Source organism: Camelus bactrianus, chromosome 1 (genome assembly GCF_048773025.1).
Source record: "Camelus bactrianus isolate YW-2024 breed Bactrian camel chromosome 1, ASM4877302v1, whole genome shotgun sequence".
Taxonomy (NCBI): Eukaryota; Metazoa; Chordata; class Mammalia; order Artiodactyla; family Camelidae; genus Camelus; species Camelus bactrianus.
In genome coordinates this window covers 66,754,905-66,776,567 of record NC_133539.1, presented here as the reverse complement: position 1 = coordinate 66,776,567, position 21,663 = coordinate 66,754,905, and the positions used below count along the sequence as shown (strand labels likewise).

Below are 21,663 nucleotides of genomic sequence, written 5' to 3'. Positions count from 1 at the left end.
CTTTGGAGCTTAGAGAAAGACCACAAGATTTTGAACAAGACCTAGGTTTGTCAGTCCTTCGTGGTGAGACACTTTTGAGTCTTTTGCCTTTGTCCGGGCCTCAGCTTCTGAATTTGAAAATGAATAGCCTGGACCTTGTGACCTCAAACAAGTAACCTCAACAGTCTGTGATTCCTTGAACTGCTCAGAATGTGTAGTTGATTTTTTATTTTTACTTATTTTTTTATTGAAGTATAGTCAATATACAATGTTGTGTCAATTTCTAGTGTACAGCATAATAGTTCAGTCATACATATACATCCATATATTTGCTTTCATATTCTTTTTCATTGTAGATTACTACAAGATAGTGAATATAGTTCCCTGTACTATGTAGTATAAACTTGTTTATCTATTTTATATATAGTAGTTAGTATCTGCAAATCTTGTAATTGACTTTTGACATCCATCATTTTAAAAAGTGAGTTTTCTTCATATCTGATTGAGTTCATGACACCTCATATTTTAGCTTGCAATAAAACTTTCTGAGCTTCATGCTTTCAAAGAAATTCAGTAAGAAAATTCAGCATTAAAAAGAGATCCAACTTTCTCTGATTTAAAATCACATAACATTTAGCCCTCAGAGATCACCTGATTCAACCTTTTGCTGTGAGGAAAAACATGAGACCCCCAGAGGAAGATAAATTATTTAAGGACCCTCAGAAGTAAAGGGAAAATTGAGACCAGAATGCAGACTCCCAGCTCAGAACTAATCCCCAGTTCAGAGCCCTTTTAATCATATCCTTCTGACTATTTCACAGAGCTAAGTTCTCTATAGTAAGTATAACTCTAAGTATTTCATCTCATTAAAAATAAGCATTTTGTGTTCCGAATGGAGAACTTACCGATTCTCATCCTGCCGTCCTCCGTATCGAGTCCAATAATTCTGTTTGAAATTGAAAAAAAAAAAAACCCTCAGTATTTTGTCACTAAAATGTCATGTACAGAAATAAAATAAAATATATACTTAAAACACTCAAAAGACCTAAAATATTAGAAAACTTGCACGTTATACAAAGCTACAATATAGTATTTAAAATTTTAGTAAAAAGGAAGGCTAAGGTTGATGCAGCTTTGACAAAGACAAAATGACACACAAATGGACTGAAAAAAAAATAGCATGGAATTAGCCTGAGTATCCATTCTGTTGTCCAAGAAAGTGATTTAGAATTTAGAGGTGGGAAGACACTTAAAAGATCATTAAGTACAACTCCTTTATCTTTTATAAATAAGACAAACAAATAAAAAGTCCAGTTTGGTTAATCATCTGCACAGGATCATGAAGTGAGTAAGTGATTGTTCTCCTGGGGTCTCTGGGATAACGTAATTTTTAAAAAATACTAAAGCCAGATATAAACATACTAGGAATTTTACACTAGAAATGTACATTAAAATTTTCCTGATTTTTTAAATGTGCCAATGAAAACACAACTAAGAAAGAAATTTTAAAAAGTGAAAAATAAGGTATATTACAAATAGTGCTTTCTGTAAACATATTAACATGTACAGTATATAGAGAACTTACATAGCAACCAACAGATAAATGAACAAAATATATGTCCAGGTAATTCAAATGAGAGGAAAAACTGATAATAATTTGTGAAAAGTTTATTTTTGCTGGTCATCAAAGGAATATAAACTAAAATGACAATGATGTACCATTTTGTACATAATATATTAGAAATATTAATGATTTTAAAAACGTTTAAAATGTTATTTCTCATTGCTGAGATATTTGTGGTCAACTGTACCTTAAACTTTAAACTTTGCATTGCTAGGAATAATGAAGATACCAGAAAACTCTCTTAGAAAAACAATTTCAAAAATTTTAAAATTTCTTATATCCTTTGATGGCAGAGTAATTCCACTCCTGGGAATGTATTCTATGGATATAGTTCAATAGGAAAGAAAAATGCTTAATGCATTCATTTTGGCATAAGAATCAAAACAAACCAAATGTTCAGCAGCAGGAGAATTAACTTATTTATTGTACATCAACTACATAGATGTAGCTAAAAGTAATTTGTAGCTAAAAGTAATTTTAAAAGCTGTAAAGATATAAAAAATGGCCTATGCTATCTTAAATAAAAGTCACAATAAAAATCCATTTATACTGTGTTACTGGTTCTACAAAAGGTATGTCTTCATATGAATAATGTTTAAAAGGCAACATGGACAAGTGGAGAAAAGACAGCATGATGGGTGGTACAATTATGATCGATTTTATTCTTTTAAAGTCTTAATGCTTGAAATGTTGAAGAGAAAATACAAAATGTTGCATGCAGAAGTTAGGAAATAAAACAATCTTGAGGTAATTGCATCATGTACAAAATACTGCTTTCCTAGCAAAATATATTTGCTTTTTTTTTAAGTATAGTCAGTTACAATGTGTTAATTTCTGGCATACAGCATAATGTTTCAGTCATACATATACATACATATATTCATTTTCATATTCTTTTTCACTATAGGTGACTATAGGATACTAAAGGTAGTTCCCTGTGCTATACAGAAGATACTTGCTTTTGACTTGGGACCTCAGTGATGTGGAAAACTATTAAAGTCTTTTAAAATTCATCACAAATATAGAATAAACACCTCCCTCCTCCCAGGTTTTATTAATGCGAGGCAGGGAATTAGAATCTTCAACAAATGGGGCTGGAAAATAAAATCAAACTTAAGAAGTCCACTGAATAGTTCTTCCAGAGAACAAACCCTCTCTCCTCTCTGCTCTTACCGGCTCAGTGTATGAAAATCCAAGGCCCTCTGCCCCTGATCGTATTAGTTCTGATTCCAGTTTATGACGCTTCACAAACATCGCCAAATCCTACAGAAAAAAAAAAGTATATTTAAATAACAATTGATATAATAAATGTTCAAGTGGAAAACATTTTTTCTTTAGACGTTAACAAATGTGCTAAAAAATATTCACAGCAGCAAAAAATGTCTCTGTCTCCATAGATTTTCACAAGCTAGCACATACGTGAAAAAATACACTTCAGGCATTAATCATTAAAGCTGGAAAGAACTGAGTCCTAGAACCTTTACTAAATGGTTACATGTCTTTAAGAGAAGGGTTATATTTTTACCAGCTCTCCCCAGAGCTGCTAGCAGAACATGGGTCTCACCTCCCTGGCCTCAACAGACGCTGGGTCGGTGCCGTCATCCAGCAGACTCTCATAGTAGTCCACGTTGTCCAGGACGTCCTCGTCGTCTGGATGGAGCAGAAGATAGGCCTTGGCACACTCCAAGGCCTTCACATATTCACCCACTGAAAAACCAAGGAGCTGCCGCATTAGAGTCAGCCTCAGTGGGTCTCAGGAATTTTTAAGAGCTACTTCAACATGTCTACGAGAAGTCAGCATTAAATGATCAATATGAAGGGAACAGTTGAGTAGAGGAAGCAGAAATAGTTGCAGATGAAAGGAAGGACACAGTTTCAGGTATTCCAAAGCTACTCACATTGGTCTTCTACGCTGCTACATGTCTTCAATAAATTATCAAAAGCTTCCACCCGAGGATGTTTGTTGAAAATTGATATTATTTAATATAGAGCAGAATTTTTGGAGTTAATTCTGACTTTTGAGCTGAATTTGCAAATGTGATATCTAAGACCAATTTCTGCAAGCCAAATGCTATTAATTACTTTTAAACGTAAGAAAAGATGCTCACTCTCTCCCTCTCTTTCTCAGTGAGATAAATGGAAATTCAAATGTTATTGAAATACCAATTTCCACTTAATGGGTTAGGGAATATCTAAAAATTTGGTAGTATATTCTGTTGATGAACAATGAAAATTGTACTCTATGTGGATAAAAAATTGGCAACATCTGTCAAAATTACAAATGAATAAACTATTTGATGCAGCAATTGTACATCTAGAAATTTACTCTGTAGGTATTTATGCACAATTGTAAATTACATACATAAAATACTATTCATCTGATCATTGATTGTAATAGTAAAATATTACAAACAACACAATGCTTATCAGTAAGGAGACACTTGAAATAAATTACAGTATAATGATATGTAGATATAAAGAAAAATCAGGATGATATGAAGATGAAAAGAGAAATCTGTGTACTGAAACAATTAGATTGAACCATATAAAACTCCCAAAATTAGACCACTTTTGACCAAGCAAAAGGTAATTTCATAGGTCCAACCTACTAAAAAATCTGAAATGTGTTGTTAATTGAAGCAAACAATGTGGAGAACAGTGTAAAGAGGAGGAAACAGGTCAGAGTGTGTGTGTGTGTGTGTGTGTGTGTGTGTGTCTGTGTGTTGTTTCTCTATAAAATTTTGGAAGGGTAAATAAATCTCGGGTTGTAGGGCATAAAATTGAGTTGTGGGGAAAAGAAAGGGAAGCTTTTATGATATTTGGTCTTTGAAACTGTGAGTATATTATCTTTCAAAATTAATTTGAAAATTAAATTTAAACATCCTATAAAATATCAGTGTTGTATAACTTTCAGGACATTGTCACAACATTGACCCACTCGTGGCTCCACCTGTTGCTCTTTTTGTTCTGAGCTCTAGAGAGTGAGGTGAGAGAGAAAACGCACACACCCCCACGGCTTGATCATAAACTCGGGAAGGCAGAGGACAAACTGATGAAGACAAGATGTCTGCTATGATGAGCCACCCCTCCCCACAAAGGTCTTCACGGATTATCCACGCTTTACCTCGATAGTAGGCAAACTGTAGGTAGTCATAATGCAGGGGAAGAAAGTTCTCGATGGGTGAGAGGCGGCCAGGGCGCGTGGCGAGTTCCCTCACGCATTCATGCTGACAGACCAGCACCTGCATGTAGTGATCTGGAAGACAAGAGCTGAGAAGTGGGTCCCTCCAGGCCACTCAAAGTCCAGACTTGAAAGTGAGAACCACGGTCACACAGGGCATTCCTCACCTCACCGTACATTGAGAAGCATGTCATTATCATCCTCACTTTGTAACCAGAAGTCCTTTTCACAAAAAAAGTGACTTGCCAAACCCCCCGTCCCAGTGATCACTAGATCAATGACTAGCGGATTCCAAATCTTCCGGCTGCTGGTCTTGCCTCCATATTGCACTGTACCCTTCTGTGTGTCCTTTTATCTACATCTCCTCAAAGTGACATCGGCCATCTCACCCCTGCCCAGCTGAGCAGATGACTTTCTTATTTAACAATAAGAAATTGGGGTCTCTCTTTGGCCTTTAGGTGGTCTGAAGTGTCCTGGAGTCAGGATCGGAAGGTCAGATCCAGGATATGTTAAGGACCAGGTGAGAGAAAGGATCTGCCTGTACTTGGGGAGTTCACACAGAGAAGTAAAGCCAGAACGCTCTTCTTCCCTGTTAACTTTTCAAGCAACTTTTCCTATAGGGGGAGTGAAAACAACATTCCTTTACATCTGTTAATCAAGAACCTCTTCTATCCAGTTACAAATTAGTCCATCACCTGGATGTTGTAAACCCTAATACTGTAGGCACCTGTAAAACAGAAGGATGAAAGCTGAAGAATTTGAAGACGCATTTTGCCTCTTTTCCTGTGGTCCCCTTTCTTTGTTTCCATTCTTGCACCTGCAAATGGGCAAGGATCTTGAAGTGTATGGGTTTTCACGTTCCCTTTAGCTCTGGGCTCTATCTTATCCGAACATGAGCTGAGGAAACACAAGTGGCTAATGTCCCAGGAAGAAAATCCTTCCTACATTTTGCCCCGACTCTGATTTTGACAATGAAGATGGAGGGAGTCTTTTCCGTTAAGAGAACAGTCCATTCATGTTTGTGCAGAGCGAGTTCCCTGGGGAATAGTGATAAAACCACCCGATTCATGACTGCACGGTCTAATTCACGACTGCTTCCTCTCAAAAGGCTCTCTGTTAGTCAGAGTTTGGCTTGTATCTGGATGACCTTGAAAAGGGACCTCAAAACACAACAGAAAGGAAATATATGTTCTCTGGTGTGTAGGAAAATGTGCCAGTTCTCTTAAATCCTGGCCGACTCAATCCAATACAGCACACCTAATAGGATCATGGTGGTCCACTGGTGGTTTTTTTTTTGTTTGTTTTGTTTTGGTTTTTTTTTTTTGGTCATTAATTCCACTTGGAGGACATGAGGGGGAGAATAGTTCTGTTTCCTTGATTGGCATGTTAGAAATAAATAGTTAGCTGTTTTATTTCTTAAGAAGACAACAAACAAACCTCAACTGTTTTCTCCTGGTCTAGCTGGCCATTTGCTTTTCTCTTTACCTTTTAATTCCAAAAGACAAGCAAAAGGAAAAGGTGGGAAGCACACCCACCAAGAATCCAAAATCTGAATGAAAGCATTTTTCAAAGCAAGACACAAACAGCAGTAAAGTAAGAGTGACAAAATGCTATCCTTTAAGGCTTCAGCAAGCACTCCTGGTGATAAATAACTACATTCAGAAGCCATTTGTGCTTGTCTCCAATTTGTAATGTTTCTATATCTCTTAAATCCACAAATTCTGGCTTTCTAAATGCATTCTGTATTTTCACAAGCCAGTTTTACTCCTAATTTAGGATAGTTTTGAGCCAGACAGGAATTTACATAGTTAGAGTTGTGATAGCCCATTTTTATTAGTCATATTGCTTGCCTCTTTCCTGTATCAAATGTTACTGGGCAATTACTATGTTTTAATACATTTGAGATCCAAGACACTTATATAGGAATACTTTTAAAGATTTCTTTCTCATAGTAAATCAGATGTGCTTCAAATCCTCAAGAAGACTTAGAATATTTCTGTAATATATAATATTTGATTGAATTTGAGAGACTATAACTTTTTTTTAAGTCACTTTCCTTTATTGGAAGTGAGGGTAATGGTGCTGTGTTAAGTCTTAGGAGCCTGAGTTAGGAGACTTCTTTTCCAGCAACCAACAGCTGTGATGACCTCAGAAAAATCACTAAAGGTTAATCTGTGGGAATTTGTTGGTCAGTTTTCTCAAAGCAGATCTAGGACATTTGCCAAAGCTGTTCAGTGGCCAGGGGTAGAGGCAGGTGTAGCGATGGATGTGGGCACGGAGGCAGGGCACCTATCCTCAAAAACCACAAGATAGTAAACTGTAATCAAGCAAAAGCCTGCTCATTCCCAAATAAAAGCTTAAGTTAAAGAAATAGTCAGCAATTTAAATGTGAAGCACACATGAAACTGACGTTTCAATGAGCAGTGCTGACAAAAATGCAGGTAAATGGCTCTGGCAGAGGCCCAACAAAACAAAGCCTTTGGGGGCAAAGGTCCCCAATAATTCCAATATTTGTATTGATTTTAGGTGAACTGCGTCGATTTGGGGTAGTTTAATGTGTTGCAAATAGGTCATTTGACAAACTGATAGATTCACAGTAGCCAAGATATGGAAGCACCTTAAGTGTCCATCCATGGACGGATAAAGAAGATCTGGTGTGTATATACATATATGTCCGTTTTTCAATTGTGTAGACCTTCCAAGTATGGGCTCTAGAATGAGAAAACCCTAGGTTTGATGCCCAGCTTCACCTTAATCACGTTACTTAATTTTTCTGAGGTATAAATTCCTCACTTAAAAGGGGAGAAGAGGGTAAATAACCGTACTGTCTACCTACAAGGAACTGTTTTGAGGATTAAAATAAATATAACTATGTAAAATGCTCTGTGTACTGTAACTGCTAAATAAGTTTTTCTTATTCTTATTACCAATAAATAAGAAATAAACTACCACTAGTAATAATAATTCACATACTCTGCTTAAAGATTAAAGTTACTATTTTCCCATAAACATTTTGCAAATTTTTCCACTTGCTATTATAAATCAACTTGATTTATAGCGGCTTTTATATTTATAAATCTTATGTAAAGTCTTTTTCTTCAAGTTTCTTGTCTGTTGTCGTGCTAAGAAGGGCTTTCCTATTCTTACACAAATAGTCTCTTGCATTTTCTTCTAACAGTTGTATTTTTTACACATATTATTAACATAATAGAATTTGTGTATATTTTTTCATACGCAGCAGAGAACTCACTTCCCACCATAAGTGGTTAGCTAGCCAGTCTCCCCAATTAGTATACAATGCACTTTACCTACTATTTTATTTTATTTCAGCATCTTTTTTGGGGGGAGGGGAGTAATTAGGTTTATTTGTTTATTTTCATATTTTATTTTATTATTTTTTTAATAGAGGGACTGGGGATTGAACCCAGGACCTGGTGCATGCTAAACACACACTCTACCCCTGAGTTACACCCTCCTTGCTCCACCTACTATTTTAAATGCCACTTTGTAATATATTAAATTCCTATATATAATAATACATTCATAAGTAATTGAAGAAGACTGTACAAAGCTATTCATTACTACATTGTTTATCGTAATGAAAAAATTATAACTTCCTTAATATTCATCTGTAAATTATGACCAGACCTTATAATGGAACGTTGTATTATACATAATGGAACATTGCGTTTTCCCCCATATAATGCAACATCATATAGCCATCAAATACAATAAGGTGGGTCCACATGTACTTACGTGAGAAGATGTCCTCAATATATTGTTAAGCATAAAACAAAAGCAAAGATAAGCTGAAAATCAGTAATTTATGTTATTGTCTTATTTCTATAAAAGTAAAATAATACTTACAAATAAATACGTAAATATTTACAAATGTGTCTGAAAAAGTTTGGGAGCACAGTCACCAGATTTAAACTAGGTAAAGTGATCTACCGGAGACAGGATGGGGTACATATATGAAAATCTTTTTACAATGTATACTTATTACAACATATGCTTCCATATGGTTGAATAGTTTCACAGATGGCATATAATATTTCTATAATCAGGAAGTCAAGGGAAAAAATAAACTTTACCTGCAATGGCTTCGTAGAGACCGGCTTTATACCCTAAGAACTCATACTCCTCAAATCTCTGCGGCCCCTCACACAGGGCTCTGCACTCCATATCTTCGTTGAAATATTCTCTTAAAGCTTGTTCAAAGTACTTGATAGCTAGTTCAAAGTCATCAGCCTCATAGTGTTTTACTCCTGCACTGTAACTCTCCTGTGAAGAAACAGAAAAGACTTTTTTTTTCAAAGAGCACCTAAGGGGCATTTGAATGGATTCAGGCAGACTCTGGGTCACTTAGGTAGGTGGGGGATAGGACTCTTGTGCAGTGGATGATAAAGAAAGGTTGCTCTGGGAGGTAAAGGGTAACTTCTCTGGCATCAACTCCTCAGAAATGAGGAGGGACTGACTGAGCAAGCCGACTGCTGTCACATCAATCCATTCCATTTTCTTCCTGAGCTCACTCAAGACTGTATTTTGTAACCTCTTTTGAATATAGGTAAGGCCATGCAACAAAGTGATGTGGGTGGATCTTTTTTTTTTTTTTTAAATGAAAAGAAAAAAAAAAAAAGACCTATCTAAAATCATCCTCTTACCTTTGTCTTCCATCATCTGGGATGCCACATGCTGAGAATGGTGATGTCTCCAATTGAAAAAGAAGCCCTTTCCACATATTGTGATTTCAAGTAAGATTTCATTTAAAGACACACTTACGTAGCTTAAGAAAAAGTAATCAGAATTTGGAAAGTACTGGAAAAACCAGAACTGGGACTGGGAACTGGGAAACCACAATGTTTCCCAGCTCCCAGGAAATTCACATGGGCTTTTTCTCCGGTGGCAAAATTTTTTAAAAAGTGCTAGAGGGGGTGCTGAGGCTCAGAGAGGGTTACAGATGTTCACATCACATCCTACTTTTCACCATATTATACTGATTTTCTAAGTTAATTTTTATTTTCTCTCAATGTTTTCAACCCTGAATTATGGTATTTCGTCTGGGAATTCCGAAAGTATAAAACTGGTACAGAATCAGAAACTGGGAACCAATCTGAGCTATCCATTCATAGGAACCTGCTTTGAGTCCAGTGAGAGTCAGGGCAGGGTGCCCAGAGCTCACCAGGTGTGGTTTGGCTTCCCGATCTACCAGCTGGAGGGCTTCGACTCCGGCCATGGTTCTGTAATTCTCGATATTCTGCTGCATTTCCATGTGCTCGGGGTTGGCCATGAAAAAGGTGTGGGCTGCTTCCACTGCCTTATCCAGCTGGTTAAGCTATAAAGATTAAAAAAAAAAAAAAAAAAAAAAAAAAAAGACCAAATGAAGGCAAATATTTCTAAACCAGGTTCAGTACCAGTCCAAGGTCTCACAGACTGGAAGTGTCAGGGCTGGGTTCAAGTTCACATTCACTATACACAGCCTCCACGCTAAAGGACAGGAGGTTAATAGACAGTTCCTAAAATGACACGTAAATATTACGGCTTTGGTGAAAATGGATACATGTGCTTTGTTCCAAGTTCCTTCTCTTCCCCCTCTTTTCTAAGCCATCTGTGTTTTCTGGGAAATTGAACCTACATGCTTCTGTTTGTTTTATGATTAAGGAAAAAGCTGCCGAGGCTGTGCCACCTCTAATTCACATTTTCAACATTTTTGTCTTTTATTTTCTCTTTTCTTTTTGTTCTTTTTGCCTTTAATCCTGACAGTAGAAGTATAAACAAATTATGACTTTCCAAAAGATGAGACTGGGGATGCTGGATATACCTACCTCCCACTCCAAATTTGTTGTCAGAATATAAAGAACACAAAGTTAAAATGAATGAATTATTCCAATCCGTAAGAGATACTAAATGCAGCGCACAAAATGCTCTACCACATTCCTTTGACTGAGGTACTGATTCCAAACTTACAAGTTGTAGTCTCATTAATACAAAAGGAAGAGTTTTAATAACCTGCATAGACACCATAAATCTCCTCTTAAACCACTTAATATGCCGCTCTCCATGTAATGTGCGACGATGCATTTTTACTCAGTTTAAGACATTTTGTCCTATGCTTTAGTCATGGAGAATGTCTACAGACTCAGCCTTTTGCCCCATTTCCGAAAAGTGAATATTCACAGTAATATTAGTCATTTTCAAGGTGAAATCCAAATCATGTTTGGTCTATTTTGAAGTATGAAGAGTGAAACTCATTGTTATTGAGCAAGTAAATATAAAATCATAGAAGGCATATAGGATTCAACTGAATCAGCTTTTGATAGTCTGGCCACTCAAATATTAGTAAGAAAAAGAAAAAAGTAGGTTTCTAAGCCTCCAGTCACTGCCATCTCATGAAACATAAAGAATCTTATCTCTCACCATAGAAAACACAAACTGCCTTATTTTAAGATCTCATATCCTTAACTAATAATGGTAAAGCCTTTTTTTTTTTCTTTTTAATTTGCATAAGCTTAGCTACTGGCATTTTCTTCCATTAAATCTTGCCTGAAATCAGCTTTTCCTTTCACTTTTACCTTTGTTCTCAGTTCTGTGGTCCCAGAATTATTTTGGCTGTCAAAATCACTAATTTTGGACCTGGTTTCTTTCTTAATTTAAATTCCTCAATTTCTCATACACCAACATAGATAAATATGAATTGTATGGACATCTACGTAGTGCCAAGTATATAGATACAGAGGAAAAAGAACATGTTCTAAATTGGGCATATGTCTACATTTATTGATCAGGTGACCCTGGAAAAAGTCATTTAAACATTTGTGTCTCAGTTCTCCTAAAGTTCTCCTTTAATGCTCATGAAACCCCAATACCACCACCTATTACACAAGATTTTGGAAGGATTTAATTGTGTAACATAAAAATGTGCTTCAGAAATCACTAATCCCCCCAAAAAAACTGACAAAATGCAATTTATATATGATCTATCTATTTCAGAGATGTAAATATACTCTTCTTAATGATGGGCATGTATAGTCTACAATTCTCATTGACATATTCATGGAGATGTAGTAAGACACTTGCAGTTGGTGGAAACTACCTCCAGTTGAGTCAAATTATAAATCATGATCAAAACAGGTTAGCAGTGACACAGTCTAGCTTTATAACATCAGCCATTGACGTTGAAGGAGCATAGATACATTTTTATACATTTTTCAATTTCCTACCTTCATGTTTTGCTCAGGCTGTTCCACTGACCTAGAGATCCTCTGTCTTTTCTTACTGAAATCTAACATATCCTCTAAGGCCAACCTTAAATCCTGCTTTCTCTAAGAGATTCTTTCTCCTCCCCTTAGCTTTTGGCAAGCACTGCAAAATCACCATATCCACTACTGGTACTTATCATACTCTGCTGAACACGGCATCTACCCGAGTATATTTGTCTCTCCTGGTCGAGCTCTCTGAGGATAGGGACCACATGACATTTATTTTTGTTGTTGTTTTCCATCTACTTTACGTATAGATGATGCCTATGATATGTCTAAGAGAAAAAAGCTTTAAGTAAATACTTACAAATCAGAAAGTGAATTACATGTGAGTGTACTTCATAAGCTATAATGGACTGAAGGGACGTAGGTTGAAATAACAACATCTCTGAAGTCATCATTCACACTGAGAGCTTCCAGTACTGATCATCACTGATGAATGTGCTTCAGTAGCTCTTGAAAATTGTCAGCCAATGTTGATGAATTGGTTCCTTCTCTTAAAATTGACCACATTGGTATTAAACATAGTACTATCTTCCCCAATACAAATATAAAGAACACTCTATGACTTAAGGTTGAATCATAAAACTTGTTCATGTACTGGCTTTTAAATTATTGTGAGCCAGTTCAGGAAATTAGAATTGGCAGTCAGAGACTATAAAACCGGCCATTATTTTAACTGGAAGTTTGATATCTTTGCACTCCATTTTTGAAATTAGATACATCCATCTGAAGTGGTAGGAAAAGTCCAGGTGAACATGTGTATGCTATGCACAACACTGTGTTATTGGATGGAGATTATTACAAGGTCTTATATGTACTAGGTTTCAGCTAAGGAAGGATCTACCCACTACTCTATTGAAACAAACAAGAAGCTAACTGCATGCATGTAAAGGCTTCAAACTGGACTTCCTTTAAGACTAAAATAAAATATACCACAGGAGAGGATAACCCTAATGTGAGGGTAACTCTACGCATTAGAAAATTAAATTGTAAAATACAGTACAACTGAGAAAGGGGAATGATTCAACAAGGTGGTATCATACTTTTAGGGGAGCCCGCTGCGCCGCTGAGACATGAGAAATACTGGTAAGAAATGCCTTCAGGAAGCTCTGGGCCATTTCATCTCAAGCTGTGAAGAACTAAGGCAAACATTTTTTCCTGCCAGCCATGCTGCACAGGAAAAGAAACCAAGACTGATTAAATCAACACCCTGCAGATATTTGGAAGTTACTCTGTCCACCGGTGAGTGAATGAAACTTTTAGGACACACAGATGGTTTTCTGTAATTAATAATAAAAGGAGCATCTCAGAAGTACATATTAACTGCTTAAAAGTGAAGGTTTAAAGAATGGCTCTCCATTGACCACAAAAGAGATTCCAGAAACTATGCACCATGGCAACTCAAGAAATTGCAGGATTTCACCCCCTCCCTATCTTTCTAGCATAACTTCCTCTGATTTACCACTATACAAACCTTCCCTAGAAAAGTTCTAGAAAAACTTCAAGACATTTTGTAATTTACCATTCCTCTTTTCAACACACATAGGCCCAGAACTCCAGCCATACTCAGATTCTTTATTTCACTCATCCACTTACTCAGCAAATATTTATTTTGCACTAAATCTCTGCCAGGGACTGAGATAGCGGATGAGAATACCTCCATGGCCAAAACAGACAAAGACCCTGCTTCCCAGATGCTTACCGCCTCATCCAAGGGGACAAGGCTCAGGTAAATAAATCTCAATGAACATAAGTTTAGATTGCACTAAGTGCTATGAAGAATTAAGTGAACAAACTGCACGATAAGAGTTGGCTGGGCTGAGGGAGAGCAGCACTCCTTTAGATAAATTAGTCAAGGAATGTCTCTGCTATGGGAATTTTGAGCTGAGACTTAAGTGTTGAGAAGCCGGTCATGGGCAGAACAGGAGGAAGAGTGTTCCGGGCAAAAGAAAGTCAAGTGAAAGGGCTCTGAAATGGAAAAAATCTTGACATGTTTTCAAAGCAGAGTAGAGACTAAGAAGAGAGATTTGAGAAGTTAGAGGACAAATCACTTACAGGCTACAGTAAAGAGTTTGAATGTTATTCTAAGTGCAAGAGGAAACCATCAAAGAATTTTAAACTACCTAATCCATATTTTCAAATGAGAATTCAGACTGCTATGTGGAAAACAGACCTTTGGTAGCAAGCAGGAGAACACTATAGTAATTCAAGTCAGAGAGAATGCGTTTCATCGCAAAGTAAAAACAGCACATTGTGAATAGTCCTGCTCTGAACATTGGGGCGCAAGTATATTTTTGAGTTAAAGTTCCCTCTGGATATATGCCCAGGAGTGGGATTGCTGGGTCAAAAATTGACACAACATTGTAAACTGACTATACTTCAGTAATAAAAAAAAAATAGGACAGCATAGGTCTGCCCTTTTCTTCTTCCCCCCTCTCTTCCGTTCCTTTCTCTTCCTTTCCACTTTGCCTATCCTGGCCATAGCAATGTTTCTCAATTCAGATGATGGACGCATAGTACAAAAGGAAATAATTCTAAAATTTCCAAACTTATTTTAGGGAAGATAAACAAGTTCCCTCTCTTCTGAATTAGCAGAAATATGAAGCTCAAGTATTTTGAATATGAGCTTAGAACAGCTCGTTAAGACATGCGCAAGAAAGAAAAGGGGCTAATTCTAAAGCACATTAAAACATGTGAAGAACACTGCGTACTTTTGAAATGGAATATTTAAGATTACGTTCTATCTTCTGAAGCCTTTTTCTACAATCAGGATAAATCTTTACTTCAATTTCACAATACAGCAACTTCAGAGAATTCTTAACCCCATAGGAGGTATTTCTTACCAACCGCCAAACATGTAAATAGACATCTTGTTTCTAAGCCCCAGCAGAATGTTTAAGTTCTAGTCAGCAGTACAGTCCCACTAGCTGGGCAGAAGGGAAGTCACCGGATTAGAGCACCTATATCATACGAAACACTAAAATTCCATGGGCTAAAAACCTTAGTCTTCCTTTTATGAAGCAGGAAGCCTTTTTTTTTTTTTTTTTTTGAAATAATGGTGACACCTGACATTTTTGTAATTATTTCAGCCCTTGCTCATGTCTCCAAACTGACCTCAAACTTTTGCCAACCCAAAGTTAATTTTCCTCCACAGAACCAAATAAGTAAATAAACAAATCAACTTTAAATAACTGAACAATATATTAAAAGAATACTGTTCAAATAAAGACCCATCAAATTTTGAAGCGAAATTTGCGGTTTGTTTGAACTACTCAATTAAACTAAATCCTACAAATTACCGGGCTCCAAATGTAAAGACCAGATTTCTTAATGAGAATTCAATCTTAGGAAATTCCTAAACGATTCCATACAGTAGAGTCAGATTTTTAGAGCCAAAAAATAGCTATATAAAAAATAACTTTTCATTCTTATTCCACAATTTCTGGTGTATTACAGTCCTTTACCTTGTTAAAAAAAAAAAAAGCCCCATATATTGAATTGTTTTCATAATTCAGTTACAGTAAATAGTTATTTGATTTTCCTGACTACTTCTTAAATTAATTTTAGCAGACATTGAGGGCTACATGAAATAGTGTGTTGCCCTTTTTGTCTTACTAGGAAACTGAGAACTAAATTTTATTCTCATTTACAGTAACTGAATTATGATAGGTTTCTAGTATATCAAACTGAAGCTAGTATATTTCTGTTTTTTCTTTGGGTTTTTGTTTTTGTTTCTGTTCCAAAATTTTAATTATACAAATAATTGCTTTAGCAAGGTAACTCAGAGTCTTTTCGGACACAGAAAAGGTGCAAATTATTCAAAAGATAACCCCTCTCTCCTTAGTAAAGGAAATTTCTGGTAATTAAATTTTTTACTACATGTCAATTTAGTCATTTTTAGCTTTAAAGAACACATGGTAATTCACAAGTTAGGTGTACATGTTAGTGTAGAAAATGAATTGATCTTTGCATTTATGGAATGTGAGACTAAAATGTAGTCATGGTTATAAGTAAATATTTACAGCTTTCAAAATGTTGTTTGGTAAGGATTAGACGAGAAATGACATATTTAAAGAGTAACTTTCCTCTGTGGAGTAAGTTGGAAAGGAAGAACTCGTCTTTTTAAAGCACTTACTTTTGCCAAACTGCTTATACCCTTTTTTTCAATTACTTATTGTCCTGAGCCTGATTAATGGACTCTTGTTTTTTCTAAACACTCTACTGAAGTTTTAATCTGATGTTTACAGCTGAATGTTGAACACTGACGGTGAACAGTCACTGTCAAATGAGGTTACCCATATGAGCTCAGTGGAACAACAGAGTCTATCAGTTAAGTCTGCTAGAAAATTTCTTACCTAAATAAAAACCATCTTTCAGGGTAAGGAAAACACTAAAGCAAAGAAGAAAAGCTTCTAATCATGCTATTTCAGATTAGAGACTATTTAAAACAGAAAGTTCTTGAGTTTTTGAAAAAAAAAAAAACATACACACACACAGAACTGAAAGTATTAGCCAAAAAATATGCGCGTGCTTATTAATTGGACAAAACCCCTCAAGCTGTCTGTGTATTGTCTAACTTCCTAAGAAGAGATAGCCAAGACTTGGATGCCTGCTGGGAAAGGAGAGTGTCCTATCTCAGTGATGGGATGCGGGCAAGTCATATCTGCCACGGATCAAATGAAATTACTGTGTGGTTTATTGGTAGCTTACTGTTATTTTTGCTTTTAAACTTTAGGACAGGGTAAGACTGAACGACTGGGAAGTCCTCGTAACACTCTGTGCTGTGGTCCAGAATTCTCCCTCGAGGTGTCAGAGGGTGACTAATCGTTACCGAAAAGACAGTCTGGGCCAAGACATCTCTGACCTTTCCTTCCTGCTACTGTTTTTGGAAACATAGCAATAATCCTCTTTAAAAATTTCTTGGGAAGGTGGCTGTCACTCATTTCATACCCCCGTTTTGCCAGCGTTTCTTGACTATTGCTGTAGTCATCACTTTAACTTGTAAAGAATCTTGTTTGTTTCTGTGGGGAAAAAAAATAGAAACCCAATGTCCCTCTTTGTGAGCTCAGAATCTTACTTTCTTTGTGACCTCTATATCACACGATTTTATTCATGAGCTTCTTAAGAAGAATTTGCCAATACTTTGCAAAGCACTTTACAATACTCATAAAAATTAAAATAAGAAAGACTGTCATTTATTAAGTATATACTCAATTCTTATTGTGAAATTCTTCAAAAAGCTGGAAGATGAACCCCTCCCTCACCTCGGGCCCAATAGAAAAGTAGTTGATCATAATTTACAAGAGCACATTGTAAGGGGGTGGGAATGGCTCAGTGACAGATCGCATGCTTAGCATGCACGAGGTCCTGGGTTCAATCCCCAGTACCTCCATTAAATAAAAACAAACAAACATGAGCACATTATAATACAAACAATGAGCTATCCCATGTGGAAGCTAGGGCTGGCACAGACTGAGCTGGCCTTAACGAACTTGACCGTGTGAAAACAAAGTTTGTTGTTCTAACCGTTCACGCATGCTTAGCTTCTGCCTGGTTTTTATTATGATAAATGGAGATGGATGTTGTTTTTCCCTAGTGACCCATTTAAAAAGTTCTAGCTGGCCATCACTTCCCTGGAGCCAAGAGCCTAATTGCTCACTACCAGAGTTAGGTCTCTGCAGCCATCAGCAGCCAGATCACATTGTTTATCCCAGACTGCACAAAGGTGGCATCACTTGAATGTATTTGTCAAATATGATTTCCAAATGGCAAATAAACTGTGGATTCAGGCTTTCTGCTTCTAAGACAGCCTTTAAAAATCATCAGTGAAGTAGCTTAATAGAGACTGGCACTGATTTTTCTGTTCTTGAGAATACAAAAATTTTTTTCAAGACTTTTTTGTGTATCTGCAACATCGTTTCATGAAATAACAAAGTGATGGGTACAAATTGCTTGTCATAGGTGAGGAGGAGTGTGAGCATCAAAGTTTGGGTTTACTTCCTGTTTCTCCCATAAGCACCCCTGTTTCCTGAGTGGATTGCAGATGGAGGAAAATTTATCAGGGAAAAGAAGTCACACATTGGGCTGTGGCTTGTTCAACATTGTACCAGTGCTGGGATAACACTGGCCACAGCTTGCCAAAACTGATGGTTTGGGGAGGGGCTCTTGGGTTTACTGAGCATATAGAGAACTGCTGTCACTACAGTTTCTAACGTCTCCATCCATTTTGGTCTCCCTTCCATTTTGTGTTTATGATCAAATCAAACATTCCACCCAAAGCACTCCAGTCTGAGAATTACAAGGAAAACAAACAAGCAAATCAAAAGCTTTCACACTTGTACGTTTTTGCTATAAATATGCCACACACCTCTATGAAATACAAACTCTCTCTTGCTGTTACCAGGATGGGGAGATTTCCTTCAAAAAATATTTCAAAACTTTCACTTCAGCTCATGTGAAAGAAAGCACCATGGCTACAGACTAAAGAGTTTCGCTCCAAAGACCCCTCTCGGAGGGGACTTCAAGAAGAGATGAAGGTCCCTTCAGGTATTTATTTAACCCATCAAGCTGACTAAAGAGTACCCCTAACCCGATAGGCCACAGGGTCTTACTAAAGAGGTGGTTTTGATGACAGAGTTATTTCAGTGTTCCATAAGCTCCTCTGGTGTCACACCTGCACTTTTTGAAACATTTAGCCACAGCAATCACCTTTGGGCTGCGTTGTAGATTAAATATCCATCCCATATACACAGGTTAAACATAAAACTGAACATTTTCTCTGGACCTCAGTCGATAGACTGTATTGGAAAGAAGTTCCAGTTTATCTGAATTCCCGAGGCGGTTAAAGCTTGGAGAAAATCTGCTTACTTACTGAACATATCAGATAGTATCCATTTTTCTGTTACTTTTTTGGCACCTGAAGTGGTCTTATGAGCACTAACTTCTATCCCAGATAGCCAGGGCTAGAAAGGCCCTTTGCCTCACATAGGACCACGGCTTTATTTTACAGGTGGATAGAATATTTGCATAGAAAATTAGTGGCAAGACTATGGTTAGAATATCCATTTTTTTATTAAAACATTCACAAACACATATTTGGGATTTTAATCCCTGTAATTTCAAAGCAGAAGTGAGTTCATGCATATCTGGTCCAAGTAACAAGTATTTGCTGATCACCTCTGGCATAGGAAAAAACTATGATAGATGGCCTCTGAAGATATCAAATATTTGCAATATAGTCCTTGACCTTTTATTAAATACAACCCAACCGGGCAAGGAGACATATCCACACTGTTCATATCAAGAGCTATGGATGTACAGGATTAGAGGACAGAGCAAGTGGGCTACAGGCAACATAGTGCTGTCAAAATTCAGAGATATTGAAACCACAGTAACCTGGAAGGTACAGGGACAACCTCACTGAGAAAGCGGGACTGAGATGGGGTCTTGAAGAGTAGAAAACATCTGGCTGTCCCACAGAATGAGGTGAGCAGAAAGAAACAGGGGTGACTCAGATGTTTTCAGAGAATAGTCATTTGGCTGAACTGGCTTATGTGGAAGCTCTGGATTGCAGAGTAATGGAAAACAAGGTTGAACGGGCTGGAATTTGGGGATCTTTGAACACCACACTGAGGTGTTCTGATTTTTATTCTTGGATAAAGAGACCCAGATGTATCTATGTGTGCATGTATGTGAATGTAGTCAGTGAAAATCTCTGCTTAATTTAAAAAAAAAGAATTTGAAAAATAAAAACTACACTATTTGAGGTAGCTATGAAAAATCTTTTCTTATGACTGTTTTTTGGAGCAATTTTAGGGTCACAGCAAGATTGAGAGGAAGAAAAAAACCCAGGATTTCCAACATTCCCTGTGCCACCAAATAGGCATTGCCTCCCCCATTACCAACATCCCCAACCAGAGTGGTACATGTGTTACAGCTGAGAGACCTACCTCAACACATCATAATCAGCCAAAGATCACAGGGATTACTCTTAGGAATGTACATTCTGGGTAAAATGACATCATATTGAGGAATATGAATGAAAGTAAACTTCATTAACTTTGATGAAAGACTGGCTTTAATTGTAGAATCATCATCTAGATGATTCCAGAATCCCAAAATGGAAGGCTGAAAAGCGAAGACTGGTCCTTAGACATCATTTGGTGTAAAACTTTCTTCTCTACTATACTTACATGAATACGATAACTAAAATACAGAGCAAAAAATTGTTCTCAGGTCACATGAATCCTAAAAGTGCTAGCTCCCACAACTTTATCTTCGAATTCCAAAGTTAATGGTGTTTCTAGAAAAACTTCATTGCATCTAAGACAAAGTGGCCAATCCTCTTTATTCAGCAAGAAAATGGAGCGTGTACCATTTTGGAAAAGTGCATTTAAAAAAGTTATACCCAAAATATATCCCTCCAAAAGAGATAAAAGAACACTTTGCTCCATGCCACCCAAAATAAGCCAAATTAAAGTTGCAAAGTGTCTGCTAAGGAGTATAGACGAGAACTATAGGCTTAGGTTCAAATGAAGAGACTGGTTTGAATTGAACCACTGCCTAAAAAAATCATATCAAATAGACTATAAAATTATATTCAGCAGTTAAAAAAACTCGGAGTTCTGATTTTGACTTTGCGCATACTGTGGTTTACACTGGCTTCCTTCCCCTTAAAATGTTATGTTGGGACAGAGTTTAGCAGCTGTGTGTTTGGTTTATACCAAGAAAAGATTGCCATTATGATCTTCCACATATGGAGATCAATGTCCCCACTTAGTCTGCACAGGACAACATAATCTTTATATTTCTAGGGATATTGGAGTTCAGGCTATTCTATTTTGTCTTTCAGTTCAAACTGGCCAACATTTAATGAAGGTCTTATGCTGGATGGGGGCAGTAGGGAGAAAAGTGAGATAATTTCTGCTTTTTAGAGATAATCTGGGGGATCGAGTGGGAAATCAGACAAATACCTTTAAGCCAGAGTTGAGTATTGGACCATACAGAAGTAAAAACAAATAGCCTGAGGACTGAAAGTAGGAAAACACACTACGAAATAGGCAGATTTGGATCTAGAAAATCTTCATGGAGATCTTACTATGAATATGGTATTTTAGCAGACCCTGAAAGATGGATGGAATATCAACAGACAGAGGTGCCAGGAAGGGCATGTCACCACTGGTAAGGACACCAATAAAAAGTGTTATTTGTGTGCAAGGATTAGTTTGCTGGGAGTACAAGTGTTGGAAGCAGGGTTTAGAGTAGATGAGAATACTTCAAAAATAGGCTGGGGCCAAAGCGGTATGGGCTTGAAGCTAAGCACATGTTGTGTCATATTTGGGGGAGCACTGGAAACGTTCAGGGCAAATGGAGTGATTTGAATCTTTTGAAACTCTCTTCTGGAAACATCTCCATCTCAGTGGAAAGGAGTAAGTCTAGGCTATTGGTTCTACTAGAAACAGAGGACAGTCTATAGTGAGACAGGCAGCTGAGATCAGTCCCACTGAGCTCCAGGGGTCAGCACACTCAACTCCCTCCAGTCAGCTCTCCACCTGCCCTTGTATCCTGAGCATTATGGAACCAGGCCACAAAATCACACTCTGAAAACATCGGGCATG

General features: G+C 37.1%; 1 protein-coding gene across 2 annotated transcripts in view; it reads right to left on the bottom strand.

Moving 5' to 3' along the window:
- The window catches only part of P3H2 (prolyl 3-hydroxylase 2), a 135,397-nt gene that overhangs the window by 22,562 nt on the left and 91,172 nt on the right, over positions 1–21,663 (bottom strand). For both annotated transcript variants that reach the window (XM_010959247.3, XM_074365982.1), the window contains exons 2-7: positions 9,967–10,119; positions 8,879–9,068; positions 4,728–4,859; positions 3,168–3,310; positions 2,777–2,866; positions 885–925 (exon numbers count right to left, since the gene is read on the bottom strand). In XM_010959247.3, the coding sequence (XP_010957549.2) occupies positions 885–925; positions 2,777–2,866; positions 3,168–3,310; positions 4,728–4,859; positions 8,879–9,068; positions 9,967–10,119 (749 nt within the window). The remainder of the gene's footprint in view (positions 1–884; positions 926–2,776; positions 2,867–3,167; positions 3,311–4,727; positions 4,860–8,878; positions 9,069–9,966; positions 10,120–21,663) is intronic.